The 25,444-nt window shown below is 40.6% G+C and overlaps 1 protein-coding gene and 1 pseudogene across 1 annotated transcript in view; both read right to left on the reverse strand.

Moving 5' to 3' along the window:
- Nucleotides 1-3,990: 3,990 nt before the first annotated feature.
- LOC126963224 (mitochondrial import inner membrane translocase subunit Tim23) overlaps nt 3,991-25,444 on the reverse strand; it is a 901,060-nt gene continuing 879,606 nt past the window's right edge. Inside the window, exon 7 of the mRNA XM_050805370.1 lies at nt 3,991-4,113. Coding sequence (XP_050661327.1) covers nt 4,061-4,113 — 53 coding nt within the window. The 3' untranslated portion in view covers nt 3,991-4,060. The remainder of the gene's footprint in view (nt 4,114-25,444) is intronic.
- Nucleotides 13,182-25,016, reverse strand: LOC126963226 (ribosome biogenesis protein BMS1 homolog; annotated as a pseudogene).

Genomic DNA, 25,444 nt, shown 5'->3' on the forward strand with positions numbered 1-25,444 from the left:
GTGCACTGGTATGATCTCCGCTCATGGCAGCCTCCGCCTCCTAGGTTCCAGCGATTCTCCTGACTCAGCCTCCTGGGTAGCTAAAATTACAGGTGCAAAACAGACGCCCAGTCAATTTTTGTATTTTTAGTAGAGATGAGGTTTCACCATCTTGGCCACGCTGGTCTCAAACTCCTGACCTCAGGTGATCCAATCACCTCGGCCTCCAAAAATGTTGGGATTACAGGCGGAAGCCACCACTCCTGGCCCCTTTTTGTGTTTTAACATCAGTCAACACTCGTATTTTAAAATAATAACAATGAATGGCGGTACCTTAATACAAGGGAATTATACCTCTTCCTCTTGTCCTGATCCTAGTGCAGATATTTTGTCTATAAAATGTTATTCACAGATGAATTCATGAGAACATTACTATGAATTTTAAATCCATATACAAGTCTATGCTCATTCATGAATATTTCAATAAAATAAAACTAATAGCAAAAAAGAATTCCAGGATAGAAGCAGTTTCAGGAAAAAGGAGTTGGCAGTATGAAGTAAAATAGTAAAAAACTTTTTTTAAACAAAATGGGTATGTTTTTGTCTATGACTTTTTTGAAAATAAATTTAACACACACACATACACATATAAAGCAATAGAAGTAGCATTGTTTTCATACGAGTCTAGAATATTAAAATATATGTATAATGTGGTCAGCAAAATAATGGCCCCCCAAAGACGTCCACAGATTCCTAGAACCTTACATGAAAACGGTACATCATGCATGTGATTAAGGTAAAGACCTTGACATGAGGAGACTACCCTGGTGCTATGGAAGGAACGTTGTGTTCCGTCAACGTTCATGGGCTAAAATCCTAACCCTCAAGGTGATGGTATTAGGCGGTTAAGCCTTATGGGAGATTCTGTCCTCATGACTGGGATTAGCACCCTTATTAAAGGCACAAGGGAGCTTGTTTGTTCTTCTCATCATGTGAAGACACAGCAAGAAGGAGGCCTCCAAGAGAAAGCAGACCTTCTCCAGACACCAAAACTGCGGGCACCTTGATCTTGCACTTCTCAGCCTCCAGGACTGTGAGAAACAAAGTTCTGTTGTTTATAAGCTGCCCAGTCTAGTGCATTTCCTTGTAGCAGCCTGTATGGATTAGGACAGTGGGCTCATGTGGGTGATGATGGCGTCTCCATCAGGACTAAGTAAGCACATGAGTCCTTAACAGTGGAAGGAAGGGGGAAGGAAAGAGCCACAGAGACATGTGGCCATAGAAGAAGGGTCCATGAGATGCAAGGTCGCTAGTGGTGAGAGTGGAGAAGAGCCCAAAGCCAAAAAATGCAGGCAGACTCCAGAATGTGGAAAAGGCGAGAAAAAAGATTCTCCCCTAGACCCTCTAGAGATGAAGGTAGCCTTTCCACCACCTAGATTTTAGCCCAGGGACATCCATATCAGACTCTGACATACAGGAGTGTAATAAATTTGTTTTATGCCCTGACATGGTGGTTTGTTGTAGCAGCAATGGACTACACACACACACACACACACACACACAAACACTCCCCACTAAACACACAGAACTACATACATCCTGCCCTTCAAAACCGAAGCAAATAAACTATACATTAGCATTAACTTAGCTGGGTGTGGTGGTGCACGCCTGTAGTCCCAGCTACTCAGGAGGCTAAGAGGGAGGATCATTTGAGCCCAGGGGTTTAAGACCAGCCTGGGCAACACACTGAGGCCACATTTCAAAAACAAACAAAAAACACAACAAATCTTTGATTAAACTCATTTCCCAAATTTGAAGAGGAGACAATTATTAGATAAGGAAAAAAGAGAAAGGTAGAGCTGCTGACTTCTGTGGTGGAAGCACAGGCACAGGTCCAAACATACTCCTGTCCTCCTGGCTTTCCTGTCCCTTCTCTTAAGGGACACATGAACCTCTCAAACTGAAGCATGGATCACAGACCCATACTCAGAACTCAGTGCAGTTTTGTGCTATGATTTTTTGTACATCTGTGTCCTTGTTTCTGCCTCCTGTTCCCAACTCCCTTACTCTAGTTAGAAAAAAAAAAAGCCTATTACCAAATATGAGTACATCCTCATATACTAATGCCAACCGATCACCAGCTGGTTTTCTTCTTTTACAAAGTCATAAATCTTTAGGCTTTAACACAACTTCCAAGCAATCGAATGTTATTTTCCAGTTCATTAACACAAGTTCTATATTTAAAATGAAGACTTCACAAGCTGATTTAAATAACATATTAACCAAAATAGACTGGCCATGGTTCAAACTGACATTTTAATTAAATGTGATGATAGGCTGAGTAACCTAGTACTCTAACATGACTTTTGGTTATGGCTTTTTCCATATTATGTTTAGGCTGAGGCATCCCGAAATGATTGAATTTTAATTCCCCTTCTTAAACATGAGATTTATCTTTAAAAAACAATTTATTTTCTTAAAATTTCAAGCTAATTCTATAGTTCACGCATACATAATCTCACTAGAGATCAGCTGTATGTGTACACACATACATATAAGTATTTGTATACACACATATTACAAAATTTTTAAAAAACTTACTAGTAGGGTATGACCACGAAGAAAAAGAGGCTTTGCGTAATGTGATGGAAACATAATTGCAGGACAAGCAACAGGCTGCTGTGAGGGCTGTATTTACCGTTGCTGCTGTAAGACTTGGAAAAAAACTGGATAGTGGATATTTAATCCCCATAACAGAAAATTTAGGGTGCAGAAAACTTCCCACAATTTTTACAGAGAATATCAACAGAAAGGCATTCAATGCAGGGAATACACAGTGTGACAGTATACAAAAATAAGCAGGTTGATGGTTTAGATTTATGAGACAAGAGACAGAAATAGTAGATGATGTCATAATTCTTTTATGGAGTTATGAAAATTCTTCATTTTATATATGGCCAGATGCTTTCAAATGTCAATGAGAAAAATATTTAAAGGAAGAATCAAATCTAAGACATGGAGAGATCTTTATGAAAATAACCTTCAGGCCAGGCACAGTGGCTCACACCTGTAATCCCAGCACTTTGGGAGGCCGAGGCGGGCAGATCACGTCAGGGGATTGAGACCATCCTGGCCAACATGGTGAAACCCCGTCTCTACTAAAATACAAAAAATTAGCTGGGAGCAGTGGTGTGTGCCTGTAGTCCCAGCTACTTGGGAGGCTGAGATAAGAGAATCACTTGACCCAGAAGGCAGAGGTTGCAGTGAGCCAAGATAGTGCCACTGCGCTCCTGCCTGGTGACAGAGCGAGACTCCATCTCAAAAAAAAAAAAAAAGAAAAATTACCTTCATTCTGAGAAGGTATAATCATTTCATCAACACATTCTTGAGCACAACTATGCACACATGCACTTCCGCATTCACAAGCCATGCTGCGTGCACACACTGATGCCCCTAGATTCCTTTTTTGAAGAGATGGTGTCTTGGTGTGTCATCCAGGCTAGAAAGCAGTGTTAGGATCACAGTTCACTGCAGCCTCAAACTCCTGGGTTCAAGCGATCCTCCCACCTCAGGCTCCTGAGTAGCCTGAACTACAAGAAGGAGCCACCATGCCGAGCCAATGTTTTCATTTTTTTGCAGAGATGAAATCTTGCTATGTTGCCCAGGCTGGTCTTGAACTCCTAGCCTCAAGGAATCCTCCTGCCTTGCCATCCCAATGTGCTGAGATTATAGGTGTGAACCACTGTGCCCAGCCATTGGATTCTTTATTAAGAAGAAAACTTGTTTGCTGACATGTAGGCAATGAATTGATAAATAGTAGCTCATAAATTAATAATTTACAAATCAATATAAATGAGTTAACACAAAAATAACAGCACAAACTAATAAACAGTTTACGACTTCAAGTTTCTTTTTTTTCCTTTACAAGGTAGCTCTGACAGAGGCTACTACTTGTCCATTCCATGGAAAAATCAGACGGGGTTAAAATGTCAGAGGTACATTTATTAATACCTTGCTGCCTTTTGTGTAGCTTCCTCTCAGGACTTCACCAGTTGGGACTGACACACCTCTCCAGCTAGGTTCAGGAGCCAGACAGGAGCACACAGAACTGGGAATCCAAAGCCATCTCTGACACTAAAATCAATGAAAACAGCGGGATCAGGTTCCAAGATGGCTGAATAGGAACAGCTCCAGGCTATAGCTTCCAACATAAGCAACGCAGAAGACGGGTGATTTCTGCATTTCCAACTGAGGTACCAAGTTCATCTCACTGGGGCATGTTGGACAGTGGGTGCAGGACAGTGGGTGCAGCCCACTGAGCGAGAGCCAAAGCAGGACGAGGCATTGCCTCACCCGGGAAGCAGAAGGGGTAAGGCAATTCCCTTTCCTAGCCAAGGGAAACCGTGACACACAGCACATGGAAAATTGGGTCACTCCCACCCTAATACTGTGCTTTTCCAAGGGTCTTAGCAAATGGCACACCAAGAGATTATATCCCGTGCCTGGCTCGGAGGATCCCATGTCCACGGAGCCTCCCTCATTGCTAGCACAGCAGTCTGAGATCTAACTGCAAGGCAGCAGCAAGGCTGGGAAAGGGGGGCCCACCATTGCTGAGGCTTGAGTAGGTAAACAAAGCGGCCGGGAAGCTTGATCTGGGGAAGCCCACCAGAGCTCAAGGAGGCCTGCCTGCCTCTGTAGACTCCACCTCTGGGGACAGAGCATAGCCAAACAAAAGGCAGCAGAAACCTCTGCAGATTTAAAGGTCCTTGCCTGACAGCTTTGAAGGGAGTAGTGGTTCTCCCAGCATGGAGTTTGAGATCTGAGAACAGACAGACTGCCTCCTCAGGTGGATCCCTGACCTGTGAGTAGCCTAACTGGGAGGCACCCCCCAGTAGGGGCAGATGGACACCTCACAGGGCCGGGTACCCCTCTGAGATGAAGCTTCCAGAGGAACGATCAGGGAGCAACATTTGCTGTTCAGCAATATTCACTCTTCTGCAGCCTCCGCTGCTGATACCCAGGCAAACAGGGTATGCAGTGGACCTCCAGCAAACTCCAACAGACCTGCAGCTGAGGGTCCTGTCGGAAAACTAACAAACAGAATGGACATCCACACCCAAACCCCATTTGTACGTCACCATCATCAAAGACCAAAGGTAGATAAAACCACAAAGATGGGGAAAAAACAGAGCAGAAAAGCTGAAAATTCTAAAAATCAGAGTGCCTCTCCCCCTCCAAAGGAACACAGCTCCTCGCCAGCAACGGAACAAAGCTGGATGGAGAATGACTTTGACGAGCTGAGAGAAGAAGGCTTCAGACGATCGAACTTCTCTGAGCTAAAGAAGGAAGTTCGAACCCATCACAAAGAAGCTAAAAACCTTGAAAAAAGATTAGACGAATGGCTAACTAGAATAACCAATGTAGAGAAGTCCTTAAATGACCCGATAGAGCTGAAAACCATGGCACGAGAACTATGTGACAAACACACAAGCTTCAGTAACCGATTTAATCAACTGGAAGAAACGGTATCAGTGATTGAAGATCAAGTGAATGAAACGAAGTGAGAAGAGAAGTTTAAAGAAACAAGAGTAAAAAGAAATGTACAAAGCCTCCAAGAAATATGGGACTATGTGAAAAGACCAAATCTACATCTGATTGGTGTACCTGAAAGTGATGGGGAAAATGGAACCAAGTTGGAAAACACTCTGCAGGGTATTATCCAGGAGAACTTCCCCAACCTAGCAAGGCAGGCCAACATTCAAATTCAGGAAATACAGAGAACGCCACAAAGATACTCCTCGAGAAGAGCAACTCCAAGACATGTAATTCTCAGATTCACCAAAATTGAAATGAAGGAAAAAATGTTAAGGGCAGCCAGAGAGAAAGGTCGGGTTACTCACAAAGGGAAGCCCATCAGACTAACAGCAGATCTCTCAGCAGAAACTCCATAAGCCAGAAGAGAGTGGGGGCCAATATTCAATATTCTTAAAGAAAAGAATTTTCAACCCAGAATTTCATATCCAGCCAAACTAAGTTTTATAAGTGGAGGAGAAATAAAATCCTTTATAGACAAGCAAAGGCTGAGAGATTTTATCACCACCAGGCCTGCCCTACAAGAGCTCCTAAAGGAAGCACTAAACATGGAAAGGAACAACTGGTACCAGACACTGAAAAAACAAGCCAAAATGTAAAGACTATGGATGCTAGGAAGAAACTGCATTAACTAACGAGCAAAATAACCAGCTAACATCATAATGACAGGATCAAATTAACACATAACAATATTAACCTTAAATGTAAATGGGTTAAATGCTCCAATTAAAAGACACAGACTGGCAAATTGGATAAAGAGTCAAGACCCATCAGTGTGCTGTATTCAAGAGACCCATCTCATGTGCAGAGACACACATATGCTCAAAATAAAGGGATGGAGGAAGATCTATCAAGCAAATGGAAAATAAAAAAAAGGCAGGGGTTGCAATCCTAGTCTCTGATAAAACAGACTTTAAACCATCAAAGATCAAAAGAGACAAAGAAGGCCATTACATAATGGTAAAGGGATCAATTCAACAAGAAGAGCTAACTATCCTAAATATATACGCACCCAATACAGGAGCACCCAGATTCATAAAGCAAGTCCTTAGAGAATTACAAAGAGACTTAGACTCCCATGCAATAATAATGGGAGACTTTAATACCCCACCATCAACATTAGACAGATAAACAAGACAGAAAGTTAAAAAGGATATCCAGGAATTGAACTCAGCTCTGCACCAAGCAGACCTAATAGACATCTACAGAACTCTCCACCCCAAATCAACAGAATATGCATTCTTCTCAGCACCATATCGCACTTATTTCAAAATTGACCACATACTTGGAAGTAAAGCACTCCTCAGAAAATGTAAAAGAACAGAAATTATAACAAACTGTCTCTCAGATGACAGTGCAATCAAACTAGAACTCAGGATTAAGAAACTCTCTCAAAACTGCTCAACTACATGGAAACTGAACAACCTGCTCCTGAATGACTACTGGGTACATAACGAAATGAAGGCAGAAATAAAGATGTTCTTTGAAACCAATGAGAACAAAGATACAGCACACCAGAATCTCTGGGACACATTTAAAGCAGTGTGTAGAGGGAAGTTTACAGCAGTAAATGGCCACAAGAGAAAGGAGAAAAGATCTAAAATTAACACCCTAACATCACAATTAAAAGAACTAGAGAAGCAAGAGCAAACATATTCAAAAGCTAGCAGGAGGCAAGAAATAACTAACATCAGAGCAGAACTGAAGGAGATAGAGACACAAAAAACCCTTCAAGAAATCAATGAATCCAGGAGCTGATTTTTTGAAAAGATCAACAAAATTGATAGACCGCTAGCAAGACTAATAAAGAAGAAAAGAGAGAAGAATCAAATAGATACAATAAAAAATGATAAAGGGGATATCACCACCGACCCCACAGAAATACAAACTACCATTGGAGAATACTATAAACACTTCTATCCAAATAAACTAGAAAACCTAGAAGAAATGGATAAATACCTGGACACATACCCTCTCCCAAGACTAAACCAGGAAGAAGCCGAAACCCTGAATAGAGCAATAACAGGCTCTGAAATACAGGCAATAATTAATAGCCTACCAACCAAAAAAAGTCCAGGACCAGATGGATTCACAGCCAAATTCTACTCCAGAGGAGGAGCTGGTACCATTGCTTCTGAAACTATTCCAATCAATAGAAAAAGATGGAATCCTCCCTAACTGCTTTTATGAGGCCAACATCATGCTGGTACCAAAGCCTAGCAGAGACACAACAAAGAAAGAGATTTTTTAGACCAATACCCCTGATGAACATTGATGCAAAACTCCTCAATAAAATACTGGCAAATCGAATCCAGAAGCACATCAAAAACCTTATCCACCATGATCAAGTGGGCTTCATCCCTGGGATGCAAGGCTGGTCCAACATATGCAAATCAATAAACCTAATCCAACATATAAACAGAACCAAAGACAAAAACCACATGATTATCTCAACAGATGCAGAAAAGGCCTTTGACAAAATTCAACAGCCCTTAATGCTAAAAACTCTCAATAAATTCAGTATTGATGGAACATATCTCAAAATAATAAGAGCTATTTATGACAAACCCACAGCCAATATCATACTGAATGGGCAAAAACTGGAAGCATTCCCTTTGAAAACTGGCACAAGACAGGGATGCCCTCTCTTACCACTCCTATTCAACATAGTGTTGGAAGTTCTGGCCAGAGCAATCAGGCAGGAGAAAGAAATAAAGGGTATTCAATTAGGAAAAGAGGAAGTCAAGTTGTCCCTGTTTGCAGATGACATGATTGTATACTTAGAAAACCCCATCGTCTCAGTCCAAAATCTCCTTAAGCTGATAAGCAACGTCAGCAAAGTCTCAGGATACAAAATCAATGTGCAAAAATCATAAGCATTCTTATACACCAACAGCAGACAAACAGAGAGCCAAATCATGAATGAACTCCCATTCACAACTGCTTCAAATAGAATAAAATACCTAGGAATCCAACTTACAAGGGATGTGAAGGACCTCTTCAAGGAGAACTACAAACCACTTCTCAATGAAATAAAAGAGGACACAACAAATGGAAGAACATTCCATGTTCATGGATAGGAAGAATCAATATCATGAAAACGGCCATATTGCCCAAGGTAATTTATAGATTCAATGCCATCCCCATCAAGCTACCAATGACTTTCTTCACAGAATTGGAAAAAACTACTTTAAAGTTCATCTGGAACCAAAAAAGAGCCCACATTGCCAAGACAATCCTAAGCCAAAAGAACAAAGCTGGAGGCATCATGCTACCTGACTTCAAACTATACTACAAGGCTACAGTAACCAAAACAGCATGGTACTGGTACCAAAACAGAGATATAGACCAATGGAACAGAACAGAGCCCTCAGAAATAATACCACCACACATCTACAACCATTTGATCTTTGACAAACCTGACAAAAACATGAAATGGGGAAAGGATTCCCTATTTAATAAATGGTGCTTGGAAAACTGGCTAGCCATATATAGAACGCTAAAAATGGATCCCTTCCTTACACCTTATACAAAAATTAATTCAATATGGATTAGAGACTTAAATGTTAGACCTAAAACCATAAAAACCCTAGAAGAAAACCTAGGCAATACCATTCTGGACATAGGCATGGGTAAGGACTTCATGTCTAAAACACCAAAAGCAATGGCAACAAAAGCCAAAATTGACAAATCAGATCTAATTAAATGGAAGAGCTTCTGCACAGCAAAAGAAACTACCATCAGAGTGAACAGGCAACCCACAGAATGGGAGAAAATTTTTAATTGGGCAGTGGGGAAATCTTATGCGTGGAAAGAATGAATCTGGAAAACTGTTCTTCCCTAAGAGTTCATCAGGATTTGGATGGTAGAGAGCTTTGTGTACAAGTGTTCCAGTTCCACATAGTTCAGGTCTAATTTCAAAGGCAACTTCTAGTGCAACCTGTGATTCACCTTGTCCTAAAGTGCCATCTGTAAAGGGTCTGGAGATAACTCACAGGCAGCACTGTGAACCCCTGACAGCAAGCCTTTCCAGATAAATACCAGGTCAGTGTCTACAGCTGATGACACAGAGCAGAATATCTGAAAAATAATACTTCTTTGGCCAATGGACTGCCAGTCACTATTATTTAGTGTAAAATATTATATTACATATATGTAATTTTTTAAATTGCAGTGTTCCACATTGAAGCAATTAAATATAAACACCAAATGTTTATTCAGTTTAAAGGCAACTTAGAAATACTGATGCCAGATAGAAAGATGCTTTAGCCCCAAGTCAGGTGTTTGGAAGTTGTCACAACTAAACCAACAAAGGGATCTTGAGGCATAATAAGCGTTCATACATTTTCAGCTATACCTCTGCTTGTCTTGAATATGAAAACCTAAGCTGCAGTTATGCCACAGCTCAGAATGTATTATGTTTTACATCACTGAGCCGTAGTTTACAAATGGCAAAAAAAATAGGGAAGGTAAACTGTGAAGTTTCCTTAAGGAGCTGTTATATCCAACAGACTCATGAAAATCTTTGCCAAGTGTCCCCGGTACATAGCTCCTCCCCACTGATGGGCTCAATGGGGAGAAGCTATGCGCATGTCTCAACTTTCATATGCTCAATGGCAATAAAGGATTCCCAGAGTAAAGTAGGGGATATCGATAACATAGCACACTGAAAAGACTGTAATGTTACTTCAGAGTGTTGCAAAATAAAGATCACAGATGAAAGTTTTAGTTCATTGAAGCATGTAATCATGTATATTTCATTAGTGTGTTTTAAAGTCTTATACTGCTTACATTCTTATGTGGGAAAATATATCTTGTTTGTGCTTTGTGGATGAAATATGAACAGGCAAAACTAAAAATAATTTTACAACCCAAATCACCAGATGTTAATGGCTGGTAATTCAACCGGAAACCTGAAAGATAACATGTATTTCATTGTGATACCAAATATCAGTGACAAGGAAAATTTTATTTGTGGTATTTAAGTGTAGTCCTCTGGAACAAATGACTTGGTTCACAGGCAGCACGCCCACTGCTGAACTGCCACGGCCTGACAGCCTGTCTTATCTGCCAAACTGCTCAGATTAGGTTTAGTAATCTTCACCTGTGCCTCCAGTTTATATTTCAGCAAGTAATACACATCAGTCTGCTTTTATCATCTTCTGCAGTGAGCTTCCAACACTCCCTCAGTAGTACAGTGCCCCTGCATCTACAATCCTCCAAACACACCTTGTATACATGTCATTATTTTCAACTGTTAATTCACCTTCCAGCTTTGGAGGCCAGTTTAGCTTAAATAAAGCAAAAATACAAGACAGAGAATACGCAAGGTAAGTCCTACATTGTAAATATTAAGTGGGCTGACCATTTAATTTTTTAACATTAAAAAAGAATACCTTAACCATACTAATTTAATATTTAAATACAGATTTCAGAGTGTATTTTGGCGTGGGGCACAGGGGACAATAGAGTAGAGGATTCCTCTTCCAATTGTCTCTGACCTATCCAACCTTTGTTACAGGTCAGAGAGTTCTCCAATCCATAAATAAACAACAGAGATAATGTGGCAACCAGGACACAGAGACGTACTAGAGTACTGCTCAGCTCTCTGCCTAGGCCTGATCCTGTTGATTCCTGACAATGAGCGCTATGAAATTTAGAGGCAGATCAATACACACACACACAAACACAAACACACAAAAGAGATACTTCATGGGCAAAAAGCACCAAAGATATAAAACAAAATGTCTGAAAGACCATAAAACAACTTCTGATGAAATGCTGTTTTCATTTTACAGAAGTAAAATATTCACCACCAACCCTACAATTAGCTTAAAAATTACAATGAGAACATTAATTTTGGATCCCATCTCCAATTCATACCTTATCAACATGTAATAATCACACTGTATCAACAACAAAGCTGGATAGACTTTATATGCTGAATATAACTTGGACAGTAAGAAGGTAATTTTTTGAAATAGTGAGAATATAACATTTGTATGCCATGCTCTACTTCACAAGTTAAAAGAAAATATAATCATTTCCATTTTTAAAATACATTGAAATAAAATACAGAAAAGAGGATTCTAATACCAGTTAACATTAAGAGAATATATCTCTAAATCAAAGATCTTGGATCTTCTAGAAAGAAAAAAAAATCAACCTGTATATACTTGGGTAAGAAAAAAAAAAATCAAGAGACTAAGAAAGGAGAGAGGATGTTAGCTTACAATCATTTCCAAAAATGGCTTTCCATTTCCTCCTCTGACATCAACAGCCTAAATTACCAAGGAAATGCAAAATAATTCAATTTGTGCATTAATCAGCCAACCTAGAAATGGCAATATAGTCAATGAAAATACAAAGAAATAGAAAATGTCAAGGAATTATTTAACATGTTTAAGATGACATAGCGCAGGGAAAAAGTGATCTGATAAACACTGGAAGAGTTAATAAGCAAACTCAGGCATGGTTCCCTAACGCCACACTTCAAAAGAACTTATAGAGAGAATAAAGGAATAATTCTTTTTTAAAAAAATCTAATTTTAGAAAAAAATTGCTTAACAGGGAAGTTAGTGTTTTGTAGATCTTTTGGAAAGCTGATTAATTTCTAAGCTAAAAACACATGATCCTTAAGAGAAATGGCTGAGTCCAGGCCCAAGGCAGAAAGAAGGCAAAATGAGCCTGGATCCTCTTGTTCTGTCAGAAAGTAAGAAATGCTCAAAGACTAACAGAGACAGTTGAAAGGACACAGGAGACAGGCTGAAGGCTCCCACGGCCGAATCTGGGACAGCATAGGCATCAGAAAGAACAATGATGGTGATGGAAAATAACCCATGGAATAAAATGCAAGTGCATTAGTCAGAGGTGATACCGAAATAAAGAGAAGTGAAAGCTCTTTGTTAAAGATGCCAGCTAACAAATGTAGGAGGAATGACAGAGGAAGAACATTCATTTTAAGTCACCAGTGCCATAACTGATAGAGAAGATCATCAGGAGGCTAAAATCACTGAATGAAAGAAAACTATACGAAGCTATTTAACGTAGTACAATATATAAATGTATGAAAACATAAATTAGAAAAAACAAAAAAATCGTACCATAAGAGATACATTAGAATAGAATGGATAAGTTAGAATACAGCAATAATAGGCCACGCATAGTGGCTCACATTTGTAATCCCAGGACTTTGGGAGGCCAAGGTGGGAAGATTGCTTGAGCCCAGGAGTTTGAGACCAGCCTGGGCAACATAGTGAGAACTCATCCCTAGAACAAAATTTAAAAAATTAGCCGGGAGTGGTGGTGTACTCCTGTAGTCCCAGCTACTTGTGGGGTAGAAGTGGGAGGATCACTTGAGCCTGGGAGTTCAAGGCTGCAGTGAGCCAAGATCACATCACTGTACTCCAGCCTGGGAGACAAAGTGAGACCTTATCTCAAAACAAAAACAAAAACAAAAAAACCACAATTACAAAAAACACCGGTAACAACAAAATGATGACTACATAAAGACTGTACAGAAAAAAAAAATGCTCAGAATATAGAAATAAAATTATGTATTTTACCTGTAACTGTATTAGAAGAGAGTATTCTTATAGAAAAAGGATGACCAGATGGATATGCAAAAATGAAAGTAGCTCATAACACTCGTTATGTCAGGCACTGAGGTATTAGTTTATGCACATTGTAACAAATTACATACTAGATTACCTCAAAATTTTCAGATAAATTTTACTGGGAGTCACAAATTAATACAACAAAACCAATGTTTTGCAAACATCCACTATGTATAAAGGTATATAAATTCCGAACCCAGGCTGAAAAATAATTCACATAAGCCACACCTCAGTGGAAACTTACCCATGGTAGATAATACAACATAATCTAAATAAAAGAGACAAGGCATGTGGCTTTCAGAGACAAGGCATGTGGCTTCTGGACAGCCACAAACTCCCTGACTCTGCTCTAGTGTTTTGGCTACCAAAAGAAAGCCAAGTGGCCTCAGGTCTCTTAAACAACAAGAAAGCAACCTATGGAAGATGGCGTGGTATTTGAGGAATATTTGGGGTCTACTGGAAAATGTATCCTGTATTTTATTTCTAGAAAAGCCTCCCTCATAAGGTCAGATAAGTGAAGAGCCCACAGAGACACATGCATACACAAAGAAAAACAAAACAACATAGAATGAATTCCACCAAAATGTGTTATGATGGCAGAATTATGGGTGATATAATCTTCTGAAATATATCTTTTTATTAAAAATAGAAAAAAAGCAGACTTCCCCTTGATTATCTATAGCCTCTGACCCAAGTGGCTTGGAATCAGAAAACAGCATCACCCAACTTGAAGCCATCTTGGCATCAATGGTGGAGTAGGTGGAGATAAGACTCGACCAGCTCATGGGTGGGCCCCACCTCGTCAAGACCACCAAGAAAGGGCACGTGAGGAAAGCACAGAGATCCTGGAGAGACACTGGTTTCACTCAGTTTTCAAAATTAACTTAGACACATTTCCTGAGAACCTTTCTTAATGCCTCAAAAACCAGAGAAGAAAATCCTCACAACAAAGCTTTAAATGGATCCCCATATCCATTAAACTTTTCCAAAGCTCAGTGAGTATATAACCTGATAACCTAAACACCTAGCTAGAAAAATCTCAGTTCTAGTGCTACAACAGTGCTAGCTTTTCTAACATTTTAAAATAACCCTGATTTTAACCCAGTAAAATTCCACTTGAGAACTAAGAGATAAACATTGGAAATCTGCTTTAAAATAAAGAATGAGGAGACCATTGTGAATGAGAAAAAGAAAAAGACCAATGAGAGCTGGCGAGCACACTGGTTTTGTAGAAACGGAGATAAGCCGTGCAGGTGCCACACTGGCAGCAGGGCCCGCGCTGGGGCCACGGATCAAGGAGGCATGGAGGACAGGACTCTTCTGCTTGGTACAATGAAAAAAAGGTATTCTTTTTATTCTACATATTTACAATATGCATTTGGGCCTTTATTATAAGTACAAGAGAAAAATCTTCAATAAATAAAAGTTGAGTACATTATCTTTTTTGATTAAAAAATAGACTCGGAAAGAATAATGAGAGTTCAGAGCAATGACTCCTGTCTCACCTGTGCCTGAAAACCGTGGCTGCCACCAAGGTCAACATAGACAGCGTCTTTGTCATACAGCACACGCCCAACTCCAGAAAGAGGCGCATAAACCAGCTGCTCCTTCTTATTTAAACAGCGCTTCTTTCATTGTTCAGGAAGAGCACAAGGGTCTGGGAGGAAACTGACATCACTCATGGCAAAATCTTCTACCCTTGGAAGACAGGACCCAAAAAGCCAGCTTCAGCTGACAGGAAGTCAGTAAGTATCTACTGTTGACTGGGGGGTTAACAACGATCCACAGTCCAAGGGCTGAACCCATGACCCTAAAGAAGGGCATTGCGCCACACTGAAACAGTGGCCCTCTAGCTACAAAACAAGAGGTCAGAGAAGAGGGGATTCGGTAACACCTTTGCAGGCCTACACATAGCTGGCTTACTTTTGAAACCTCCAGCAAGGCCATCTTCCCTTGTTTGGTCATTTTTCACTTTTCCTGAGAAATGAAGCCATCCCAAGAATCCTATATGTAATTCTAGTACGTTCTACAACAAGAGAATACCTGGCATGTAAAGCTGGCTTTTATTTTTCAAGTGTGCTCCTCTTACATAACCATAAAGTGACACCTGCCAGTCACATTTGATGTTTATTCAGATATCCTCTGGGTTTGTCAAATCTTCCATCCTAGAAAAATAAACTCAATCATACAGCAGATATGAATGCCAAAAGTTCTTATACCTCCTTTCATGTGCCAATGACTCATCACACTCTTGTCCACTAAGCACGCCGTTTAGAAAACTAGAAAATACAGAAATAAGGAAGCGCTGTTCACCATCCAGCAGAAGAAAGGGGGCAGGCACACAATTGTGTCTCTAGGCTGAAAGTGACATTCAGTAAGACATCAGACAGGGACATTCATTCCGTAAGACATCAGACAGGGAGATGATGTCCACCTGGGGTCAGGGAAGAGTGAAGAACATATTGAGAAAATCCGTTTCTGGAAGAGGGTGAGCCTGTGCTCTGGGATTTTTACTGTGGCTTGGATTCTGGCAGGTGGAGAAAGGGTATTCCAGGCTGAGAAAACCACAGCACAAAGAAGAGCACAAAGGAAGGAAACTGAAGGCACACACGAGGACTCAAGCACCCGGGCACGAAGGCAGCATCACTGAAAACTGAGGATGAACGTAGGATGGGGCCACATCCTGTAGCCTTAAATGCTTCCATTCTCCTAAACATCTCATAATTAATTTACTCTCAAAAGCACAGCATCTTTGAGCAATGATATAAGTAGACATTTTCCATCAACTACACTTCTACCCCCACTATTCAAACAGGCACAAAATAAATCCTATCACTGTTCTTTTTCTAGCCTTTTTAGCTTTGAAATATATGGCCTGGGAAGAAAAAGTTTACAGTCACTTTTTACCTGTCTGCCAGGATATAAGGGTGAGAAGTTTGCCATGTGAGAGGCCTAAACTTCATAACTGTAATAAAACGGCCCAGATTGTGCATTTCTTGGTTTTGATATTCTCCATGCACCATTCCAGAAAGGCAGAACAGTTTGGCACCCTAAACATTAAAGGAAAATTAAAAATTAAATTTCAATTAAATTCTCGTCAATACTGCAACAAAATAAAAGCTCTAAACAAGCAGCAATCCTAAGAAGGGACACTTCTAGCAAAGCCACTGTCCTGAGGCTTCCAGAGCCTTGCTGGCTTCTTTCAGGACTTATTAGAACCCCACAGAGGCAGACTGCTCTGCAGCCGAGCAGGGGCATCCATCTAAGTATGGTGAGGAGAGGGAGGTGAGGCCTCTGAGCATAGAAATGCTTCTGTGGCCGATGGACCAGAGCAGTATGGAAAGGAAGGGGCAGTGCCTGGTCCTGTAACTGGGAGAAACTTCTGATGTACTCTATTAAGTCCCAACCCCCAAACACCCAGACACTGCCTGGTGCAGCAGGTACAGAGACAAATGAGATATACCAAGAGGCACAGAATAAGCACTCTTTTGAGGGAAACGTTCCAGAGACTGGGAACACAAACACAAAGGGAATTCAGGAGGCAAATCCTAGAGACGTTTAGTAACGTCTCTTCAATCTTTCTGTTTGTTTGAGACAGAGTCTCACTCTGTCACCCAGGCTGGAGTGCAGTGGTGCAATGTCAGCTCACTGCACCCTCTGCCTCCCAGCTTCAAGCAATTCTCACGTCTCAGCCTCCCGAGTAGCTGGAATTACAGGCGCACATCACCACACCCAACTAATTTTTGTATTTTTAGTAGACACGGGGTTTGGCCATATTGCCCTGAGCTCGAAACTCCTGGCCTCAAGTGATCCGCCCGAGTCTGCCTCCCCAAGTGCTGGGATTACAGGCATGAGCCACTGTGCCCAGCCTCTTCAGTCTATTTTAAAAGGATTATACCGTTAGCATCTAAAAATTATTTCTCTTCCTACTGGGTAAACTTCTGTCCAGAACCTGTGTTTTAATCGCTTCTTTGTCTTCTTCAGTTTCTCATTATGCTTGAAGGAGTCGAGGTGGGTGAGAACTCCCATAATTTTAGGAAAGCCATGTACTTGACAGATGTTTAGAAACTCAAAGGTTTCCATTTCAAACCCAAAGCTGGCATCTATAAGCATCAGTACCTACAAACAGAATACATCATTTCTCAAAGAAACTACCAAAACAGACCACCTACACTAGGGGTTGGCAACTGGCCACGGGCCAAATCCAGCCATCACCTGTGTTTGTAACTAAAGTTTTATTGGAACACAGCCACATTAATTCATTTACATATTGTCTATGGCTACCTGTGCACTACAACTGCAGAGCTAAGTAGCTGCAAAAGATATGATCCACAAAGCCGAAAATACTTACTATCTGGCCCTCGACAGAAAAGTCCCACTGCAGACTAAATCAAATGACTACACAGGCATCACCCAGAGAAACCATCACCCTCTGACTTGCTCTAAAAGGCAACCGTAAGACAATGCGCACTAGGATATAAACTTTCATTTTAAGAATTCTAATGCATGAGAAGTAACTCAGAAAAGGCTGGGTCTAACCTAAGAAATCCGAATTTAAAGAAATGAAGTTTTCTGTAATGTACTTTTAAGCCAAATAACAGGTCTCTGACATCCAAAGAATGGGAAGAAAGTGATAGTCAATGAAATATATTAAATAGGTATAGAAAACCAACCTCTTCTTTCAATCTCCACACACACACACACACACACACACACACACACACACAATCTGTTTTTTGCTGGGAAGTATGCAGTGGAAACCTCTATCTTGTATGTTAATTTGTATAACTCAATTGCTCAGAAACTTTTTAAAATAGCTACCAGTTTAGAATTAAGTCAAAAAACAGTAAGATTACGATGGATGGTAGTATATAAGAAAATATAAGCAGATAAGACCAATTTTTAAAATTTAAGATGTTTCAAAGATGCAAAATAATTTCAGAATTGATTCCTGGAAACTTCTAGTTTTAATATTAAAGATAGTTCTGTTCTTACCTTTCCATGGATAACTGAAAATAACACAAAATGGAAACAGAAATGCCCACCTTTTATTAAACTAGGAAACATTCAAAACCCAAAACCACAGAATATATGAAGTTGGGCTTGCAGGAAAGCACAACTGCCACTGCAGACCAAGGCAGCAAGCAGAGCTCTCCAGCAACACTGGACCAGCTCGAAGAACAGGTGGAAAATCCTCACACCACATCTGATGCCAGAGTGCCAAGGGGCAAGCAGCTGGTTATAGGGTTAGGAAGAACAGGGAGCAAACAGTCCCTCAGCTGCCAATCTTTGTCATCTAAGCCAGTGTTACTCCCCTAATCCACACACGCACGTACACACCCAAATCCACGTACTGTGTGTGCCTTTGCTGTAGTCAGGAGGCTCTGACAACCCAGAGCAGAGCAATCAACATAAGCTAGGCTAAATAAATTATGGTGCATCCATAGAATGGAATATTATATTAAAAAGAAGGAGGCAGAGCTACAGTACTTAACTGATTATATGCCTCCAAGATATATTACACGAAAAAAATCAAAGCACAGAAGAGTGTGTAAAATAAGCTACCATTTGTGTTTTTAAAGGGTGGCATGTGTGTTTATATGTATCTGGAAAGATACTGCTCTGCAGGGCCCTGAGAGACCAGTGGTTAGAGCAAGGAAAGAGAAAACGCGCATTGTGTGTACCCTGCATTAGTCAGAGTGCTTTACCAAATGTGTGCGCTCCTTTTGAAAATCTGAAAAAGATTTACATAGGCATCTCCCTCAGTGATGGTTAAGAGGCTGGGAAGGGGAGCAGGGAGGGAAGGACAAAGAGGGAAAGGTTAACAGGTACAAAAATACAGTTAGATAGAATAAATTCTAATGTCCAACAGCACAATAGGGTGACTATAATTTATTATATAATTCAGAATAACTACAAGAATGAAATTAGAATGTTCCTAACGCAAAGAAATGATAAATGTTTGAAGTGATGGATATCTGAATTACCCGATTTGATCATCACACATTGTATGCTTCTATCAAAATACTACACGTACCCCATAAATATGTACAACTATTATGCATCCATAATAACTATAAATAAAAAAAGTAAAGGCATCTCAACATGTATGTCTTTAAAATTAGAAACTTGCTATATTTTAAATAAAAGAGAAACAAATGACTTCTGTGAACTATTTCAATCTTTTCAAGTATACAAGATTTAGTAATCTCTATACAACTTTACATTAATTACACTTATTTTTACTAATAGTAGCATTACATGTTCAAAATTTGACTGTTATTTAGTTTTCTGACATTACAATGGCACAACTTTAAAATCTGTATTACTTTTTCCTTTATATTTTAGGAGTCTTCTTGGGCCAGAATATAAAATAAGTAGCTCTAGAAAAAAACTAAATAAAAATGAAAGAAACAGGGTATCTGTCACCCCACACTTCCTAATCAATATGGCTTATTTTTTGCTACTTTTTTTTTTTTTTTTTGGAGACAGAATTTCACTCTTGTTGCCCAGGCTGGAGTGCAATGGCGCGATCTCGGCTTACCACAACCTCCGCCTCTTGGGTTGAAGTGATTCTCCTGCTGCAGCCTCCTAAGTAACTGGGATTATAGGCATGCACCACCCCACCCAGTTAATTTTGTATTTTTAGTAGAGGCGGGATTTCTGCATGTTGGTCAGGCTGGTCTCGAACTCCTGACCTCAGGTGATCCGCCCACTTCAGTCTCTCAAAGTGCTGGGATTACAGGCGTGAGCCACTGCGTCTGGCCTTTTTTTTTTCTTTTTTTTTTGCTAATTTTTATTTTATTTTTGCTAATTTAAAAGATAGTTAATAGAATATCAGAAATAGTGAACATTATCATTTTCATAAATGCAAGAGCCTGTACATTTTCCACACACTGAGTACTATCTAAATTTTCCATTGATAAACTCTGGCCTCTTCTTCAGGCAATTCATGTACTTACTTTAGCGTCATCATTAAGGATGAAGGTTCCAGAACCATCAGGAACAAGGGTCCCATCTTCACACAAGTTACTTAACTGCTGGGAGGCTCTATTTCATCTTATGTAAACTACAGATAATACCTACTCACCTCAAGGGTGTACCAAGGGTTTACGTAAGCTAAATTTGTAGAAAGCAGTTAGCACAGTGCCAAGAAGGGTCCAAGAAGAAATGGTACTTACTATGATATATTTGTACATATACATGTATGCATGTTAATGAGCTCTTATTAGCTGTGTTCATTAAAGGTTTTCTCCATCCTGTGATGTGCTTTTAGATTTTGGAATACACTTCATTGTGCACGTTCCATCTGTATTATTAATATAACAACATTTATTACTATTACTATTGTCATCATCAATTCAATTACATTTACTGTATCCCTGATGATGACCATGATTCCTTTAATAATCATAAAACTCTCTTCCCTTCACGGGGTAAATAACCTATCACAACGCTGTAAGTCTCCATCAGCACCCCAGGCTGCCCCTGCTGACTTACCAGATCTGCTACTTTAGCCAGATCAATCATCATGTTAATGTCACACCCACATTCAATAATGGTGAGTCTGCGCTTTTTACCTATAAGTGAAAAGATGAAAATTTTACTTTAAAAAGACCCTGAAAAAACTCTAACCATCAACTCTTAATTTTCATTTTTTAATTGCATCCAGTAAAACACCATATACGCTTACAGGAATGTACCTGAAGTTCATTTTTATAGGCAAAAACTGGTAAAATAAATTCCATCCTGTTTTTCTTCCTGTGTTCTAAATTTAGATATATCAAAAGTCTACCCAGATGAATAAAAGTGCTTAAACAGGGAAAATTCTAACTAGACAGCCTCCATGATAACCATGATCTTGCTGTTCAGCTGCAGGCCAATGTCTTCACCTCTATCAAAATTTCCTGTATTCCCACTATCGCTAAAAACATCCTCAAACAGAATGCAACAGAATCCTTATAACAATAATTATTTCTAAATTAAGGTAATAAGAAAATGGTCAAGAAAATATGGGCTGGGCACAGTGGCTCACGCCTGTAGTCCCAGCACCTTGGGAGACCAGGACAGGTGGATCCCTTGAGCCTCGTTTTGAGACCAGCCTAGGCCACATGGGTAAACCCCATCTTTAGAAAAACATAAAAATTTACAAAAAGGAAAAAAAGGATAAATTAGCCAGGCATGGTGGCATACACTACTCAGGAGGCTAAGGTAGGAGGATTGCTTGAGCCTGGGAGGTTGAGGCTGCAGTGAGCTGTAATCACACCACTGCATTCCAGCCTGTGCCACAGAGTAAGACTCTGTCTCAAAAAAAGGAAAAGAAAATATGGATGCTCCAAAGATAAAGAAAAGCCTCAATCCAACTATATTACTGCAATAACAAGAGATTTCAGATTGTGCATTGCCATTCCACCACTGGAAGTTTGTTTCACCTTCCCTCAAACTTGGAAAGGGCATCATCTCCCAAAGCTGACAAATTCTCATAGGGAAAAGAGAAAAGGCCCACTTCCACCAGCATGTGGTTTCATAAGGGCAAGTATGTGCACCTGGCACATAGGAGGTACGTGCTCTCTGTTAAATGATGTGTTCACAGTGACAAGGCCTGCTAGGCCCTTCCAAGGAACATGCATGGCAAAGCCATAGAGCAGTCAGGATAAGATATGTATCATATCCTTATCTCTGGGAACTTACCCTTTTCTGAAGTTATAGCCAACTTAGTAAAAGTGTAAGAGAGGTAACATGATATGACAATATTTAACATGTTCCACTCAAGAAAACAACAAACACACGCATGTCCGTCAGATAACAATAGTCACACCAACTCTGTGTCTGTGGCGGCATCTTCTACCTGACACGATCCTCACAGGGCCTCTGATCTCAGTCAACTTCTGCCGGGTGAAGTTCCCAATGAGGCATTATATCAAAGTGCTCTTTCCAACTTTGGAGGCCCCGTCACCACTGCTACTATTGGTGGGGGCTCTAGTGGAGTTCAATAAACCACTGGCATATGATGCTTTCTTATCTTCAAATCCTAAGTCCCATTTATTTAAAAAAAAAAAAAAAAAAGTAAACTCACTTTCAAAATAGAGTAAAAGGTATCAATCTTGTAAGTAGACTTTTTTTTTGTATACTTTCAGATATAGAGTACAAAATACAAAATACAAAATACAAAAATATAAGTAACTTGTCAATTATTAACTTCTGACCCCTATCCAAATCAATTGCTGTTCAATAAAGATGTAACAAGATGACTTCAATAGTATAGAGTTGAAAATTAAACACTGCTTAAATCTGACGGTTTTACGAGTGATTTTAATAATTTTTTAAAAACCAAAAGGTAAATACCGAGGCAGTGCATCATAACAGATAAGAGCAGAGGCTCTGGAGTTAAATTTGGCTCTCCTACTTACTGGTTATATGATTGGAGGTAACGTGTTTTCTTGACCTCAGTTTTCTTGTCCATAAAATGAGGGCAAGAATGATTCCTACTCTGGTAAGGCTGCTGGAAGCCTTTAGTTGAATAATGTTTAAAGTACACTGCTAAGAATATCACAAGGACTCACTAAATAAAGCTATGTTAGTATTACATATTGTAATTTTTGTATTTTATATTACAACTTTGTAAAACATATCCAGAGGGAAAAAGCACACTTATCACCATAGAAACAGTTTAAAGTTTAGGAAGAAACAAATTCTATAAATTCTTGTATCTTGGGCAAGAAACACCAAGCAGTGTGCAGATGCTGGAGGCAAGGCAGCTTTTATGGCAAAGTTTCTCACGTTTTGGTAAAAGCCACACAGCATGCATCTCCATGTCCTCTGGAGCTGAACTACACTTGTGAATCCAAATGTCACCTGTAAGAGGCTCCTACTATTTAAAAAGAATCAATGGAAGAACCAACAGACTGTAGCTAAACATACCTGTGAAAGGATCGAGCCATCTGCACAGCAGACTGAACTGCAAAAGCTTTGGGATTTCTCTTCCAGGCATCTTCTTTGTCTCCTAGCTGGAGATCCTGCAGATGCCGCTTCTTTTTCTTTGCAGCTTTGGGTCCACTGTTTTTCTTTCTGTGTTTCTTCTGGTCCTCAGTCTCCACAGCGGCTATTTACCAACAACAAGTTGGTAACCTACAAGGAAGAAGGTTGGGGTAAGGAGGTGGGAGAAGCATTTTACAATCCAGGCAATACCCAGGGAAAAACATTAAATTTCATTTATTTCTTTATGAAGAGATGATGTATTTGTTCTCTGAACAAGGGTACAAACTGCTTAACCATCCCCAATTTCATTTCTCTCTGTTATGCTATAAATTAGATGAGTTACCTCTGCTAAGGGTACATTTTATGGTTAAGTTACTTTTTATTCATCTCAAGTGTCACCATCAGCTCTATCTATTTCTGCAAGGATGAAAATATTCCGTATCTGTACTTTTCAGCCATTTAGCCATTAGCCACATGTGATTACTTAAAATGTACTTAAAGAAACTGAAAAAATGAATTTTTAATTAATTTCATTCTAACTCTAAATAGTCACATGTGGCTACCATACTGGACAGCTCAGACCTAGATATCAACTGGACTAATGAAGTGGTTTCCTAACTTAAACTAAAACTTATAATTTTAATAAAAATTTTAAAACATTTTTATGAACTTCCAATACGATCGCAGTATTACTTTTAGTACCTGTTGACTCTGTAAAACTCCTAAATTACAGCTCATCTACATACAGTTGAAAAATAGCAGTATCTGTATGTTTGAGATATGACTAGTTCTAGATGACGCCTGGAGACCCCATGGACTTACAGAGACCCTTCCAGTGATTTCTAAGGTACCTGGGAATCTGTGGCCAATAAATTGGTAATCACTGAATTAGTGAGTTTTTTAAGGATATCGGGCTGCATAAAATCTGACAGCTTGATTGAAAAAAAGCGGAGCAGGGTGCCATTTCATTCAATTAAGGTCTTGTATTCATTCCGTTTAATAAATGTTTGTATCTGTCTATGATGTGCTAGCCACTGTGCCAGTAAATGGATACAGCTATGATCTGACTTGCAGAGGAAATCCAAACTAGTATCTTCCCTGCCATGCAACAAGGGCTACATTGCAAGGCTGCACAGGGTGCTACTGGAGCACAGAGGTGAGTCAGAGGCTTCCCACAGACACACACACGAGCGGAAACAGAAAGTCTTTATATATCACCATAATGTCAAGGAACACTGACCGGGAGTTAGGAGAGCTGGGCACTAGGAACGCTTTGAAACTGAATAGCTGTGTGATTTCAGTGGTTATGTTGCTTTTCTACTATGTTTTAGTGCCGAACTTGTACTGTTTCTCTCCCTTCTCTTCTTGGTGGGAAAAGCACAATTTGGGGTCAACAGATTCGGCTCAGGTCTAAGTCGCTTGCCGGGGCCACGTCGCCAGGAAACGACGTCTCCCCGACACCTTCCCTCCCAGTCCGGGCTCTCTGTAGGGATTCATCCCGTCACTCTCCCAACGACCCCCGGGCACACCTCCGGCAGATGCTAAATATGCTGCCCCTCGGGAGCAAAGATGACCCGGAGGACCGGGGGAGAGGACCTTTCCATGCGCACTACTCGAGATCTTCCCAGTGCCCCAGAGCCAAGGACCCCACGTCCGCCTACCCCAGCCCGTGGCACCGAACCTGCTCACAACTACGACTCCTTAAGCCCGCTTGAACACTGCCGGAAACGGAAATTCACCCTTGGGCCGACTCGGCGGAGGGAAACAAAAAGGCAGAGAAAAAGAGACCGCCGCCTGGACCACTTTCAGGGATGAGCAGGAAGAAAGACTAGTCAACAGCTGAGTGCGGGCGCCGGCGCGGTCTGCGCAGTGCGTTCCACCTGCTCCCTCCCGATTCAGCCCCACCCCGCTCTCGGAATCCGCTGCCTCAACTCCCGCGGTGGGACTCCGGAACCGCTTGCACCGCGCTCGCACGAGTCCTCGCCGAAAGCCAGGGCAGCTGTGCGGCCTGGCGCTTGTTGCTTGATGCCATGCAAAAGCCAGAAGAAGACACTTTTGGTTCTGGCCGCCCCGCAGTCACTGTACCCGGGGCGAATGGACTATGGCTGGATTGGGAGTCCACTTCCTCCCCTGTAAAGATGACAGACAAGGGGGATCTCGCGTTCTGGGGGTGCCCTCTTTTGGCCGGAAGCGGTGGCTCACGCCTGTAATTCCAGCCCTTTGGGAGGCCGAGGCGGGAGGATCGCTTGAGCCCTAGGGTTCAAGACCAGCCTGGGCAA

The sequence above is a fragment of the Macaca thibetana genome, chromosome 9, assembly GCF_024542745.1.
Source record: "Macaca thibetana thibetana isolate TM-01 chromosome 9, ASM2454274v1, whole genome shotgun sequence".
In the NCBI taxonomy this organism is placed as follows: Eukaryota; Metazoa; Chordata; class Mammalia; order Primates; family Cercopithecidae; genus Macaca; species Macaca thibetana.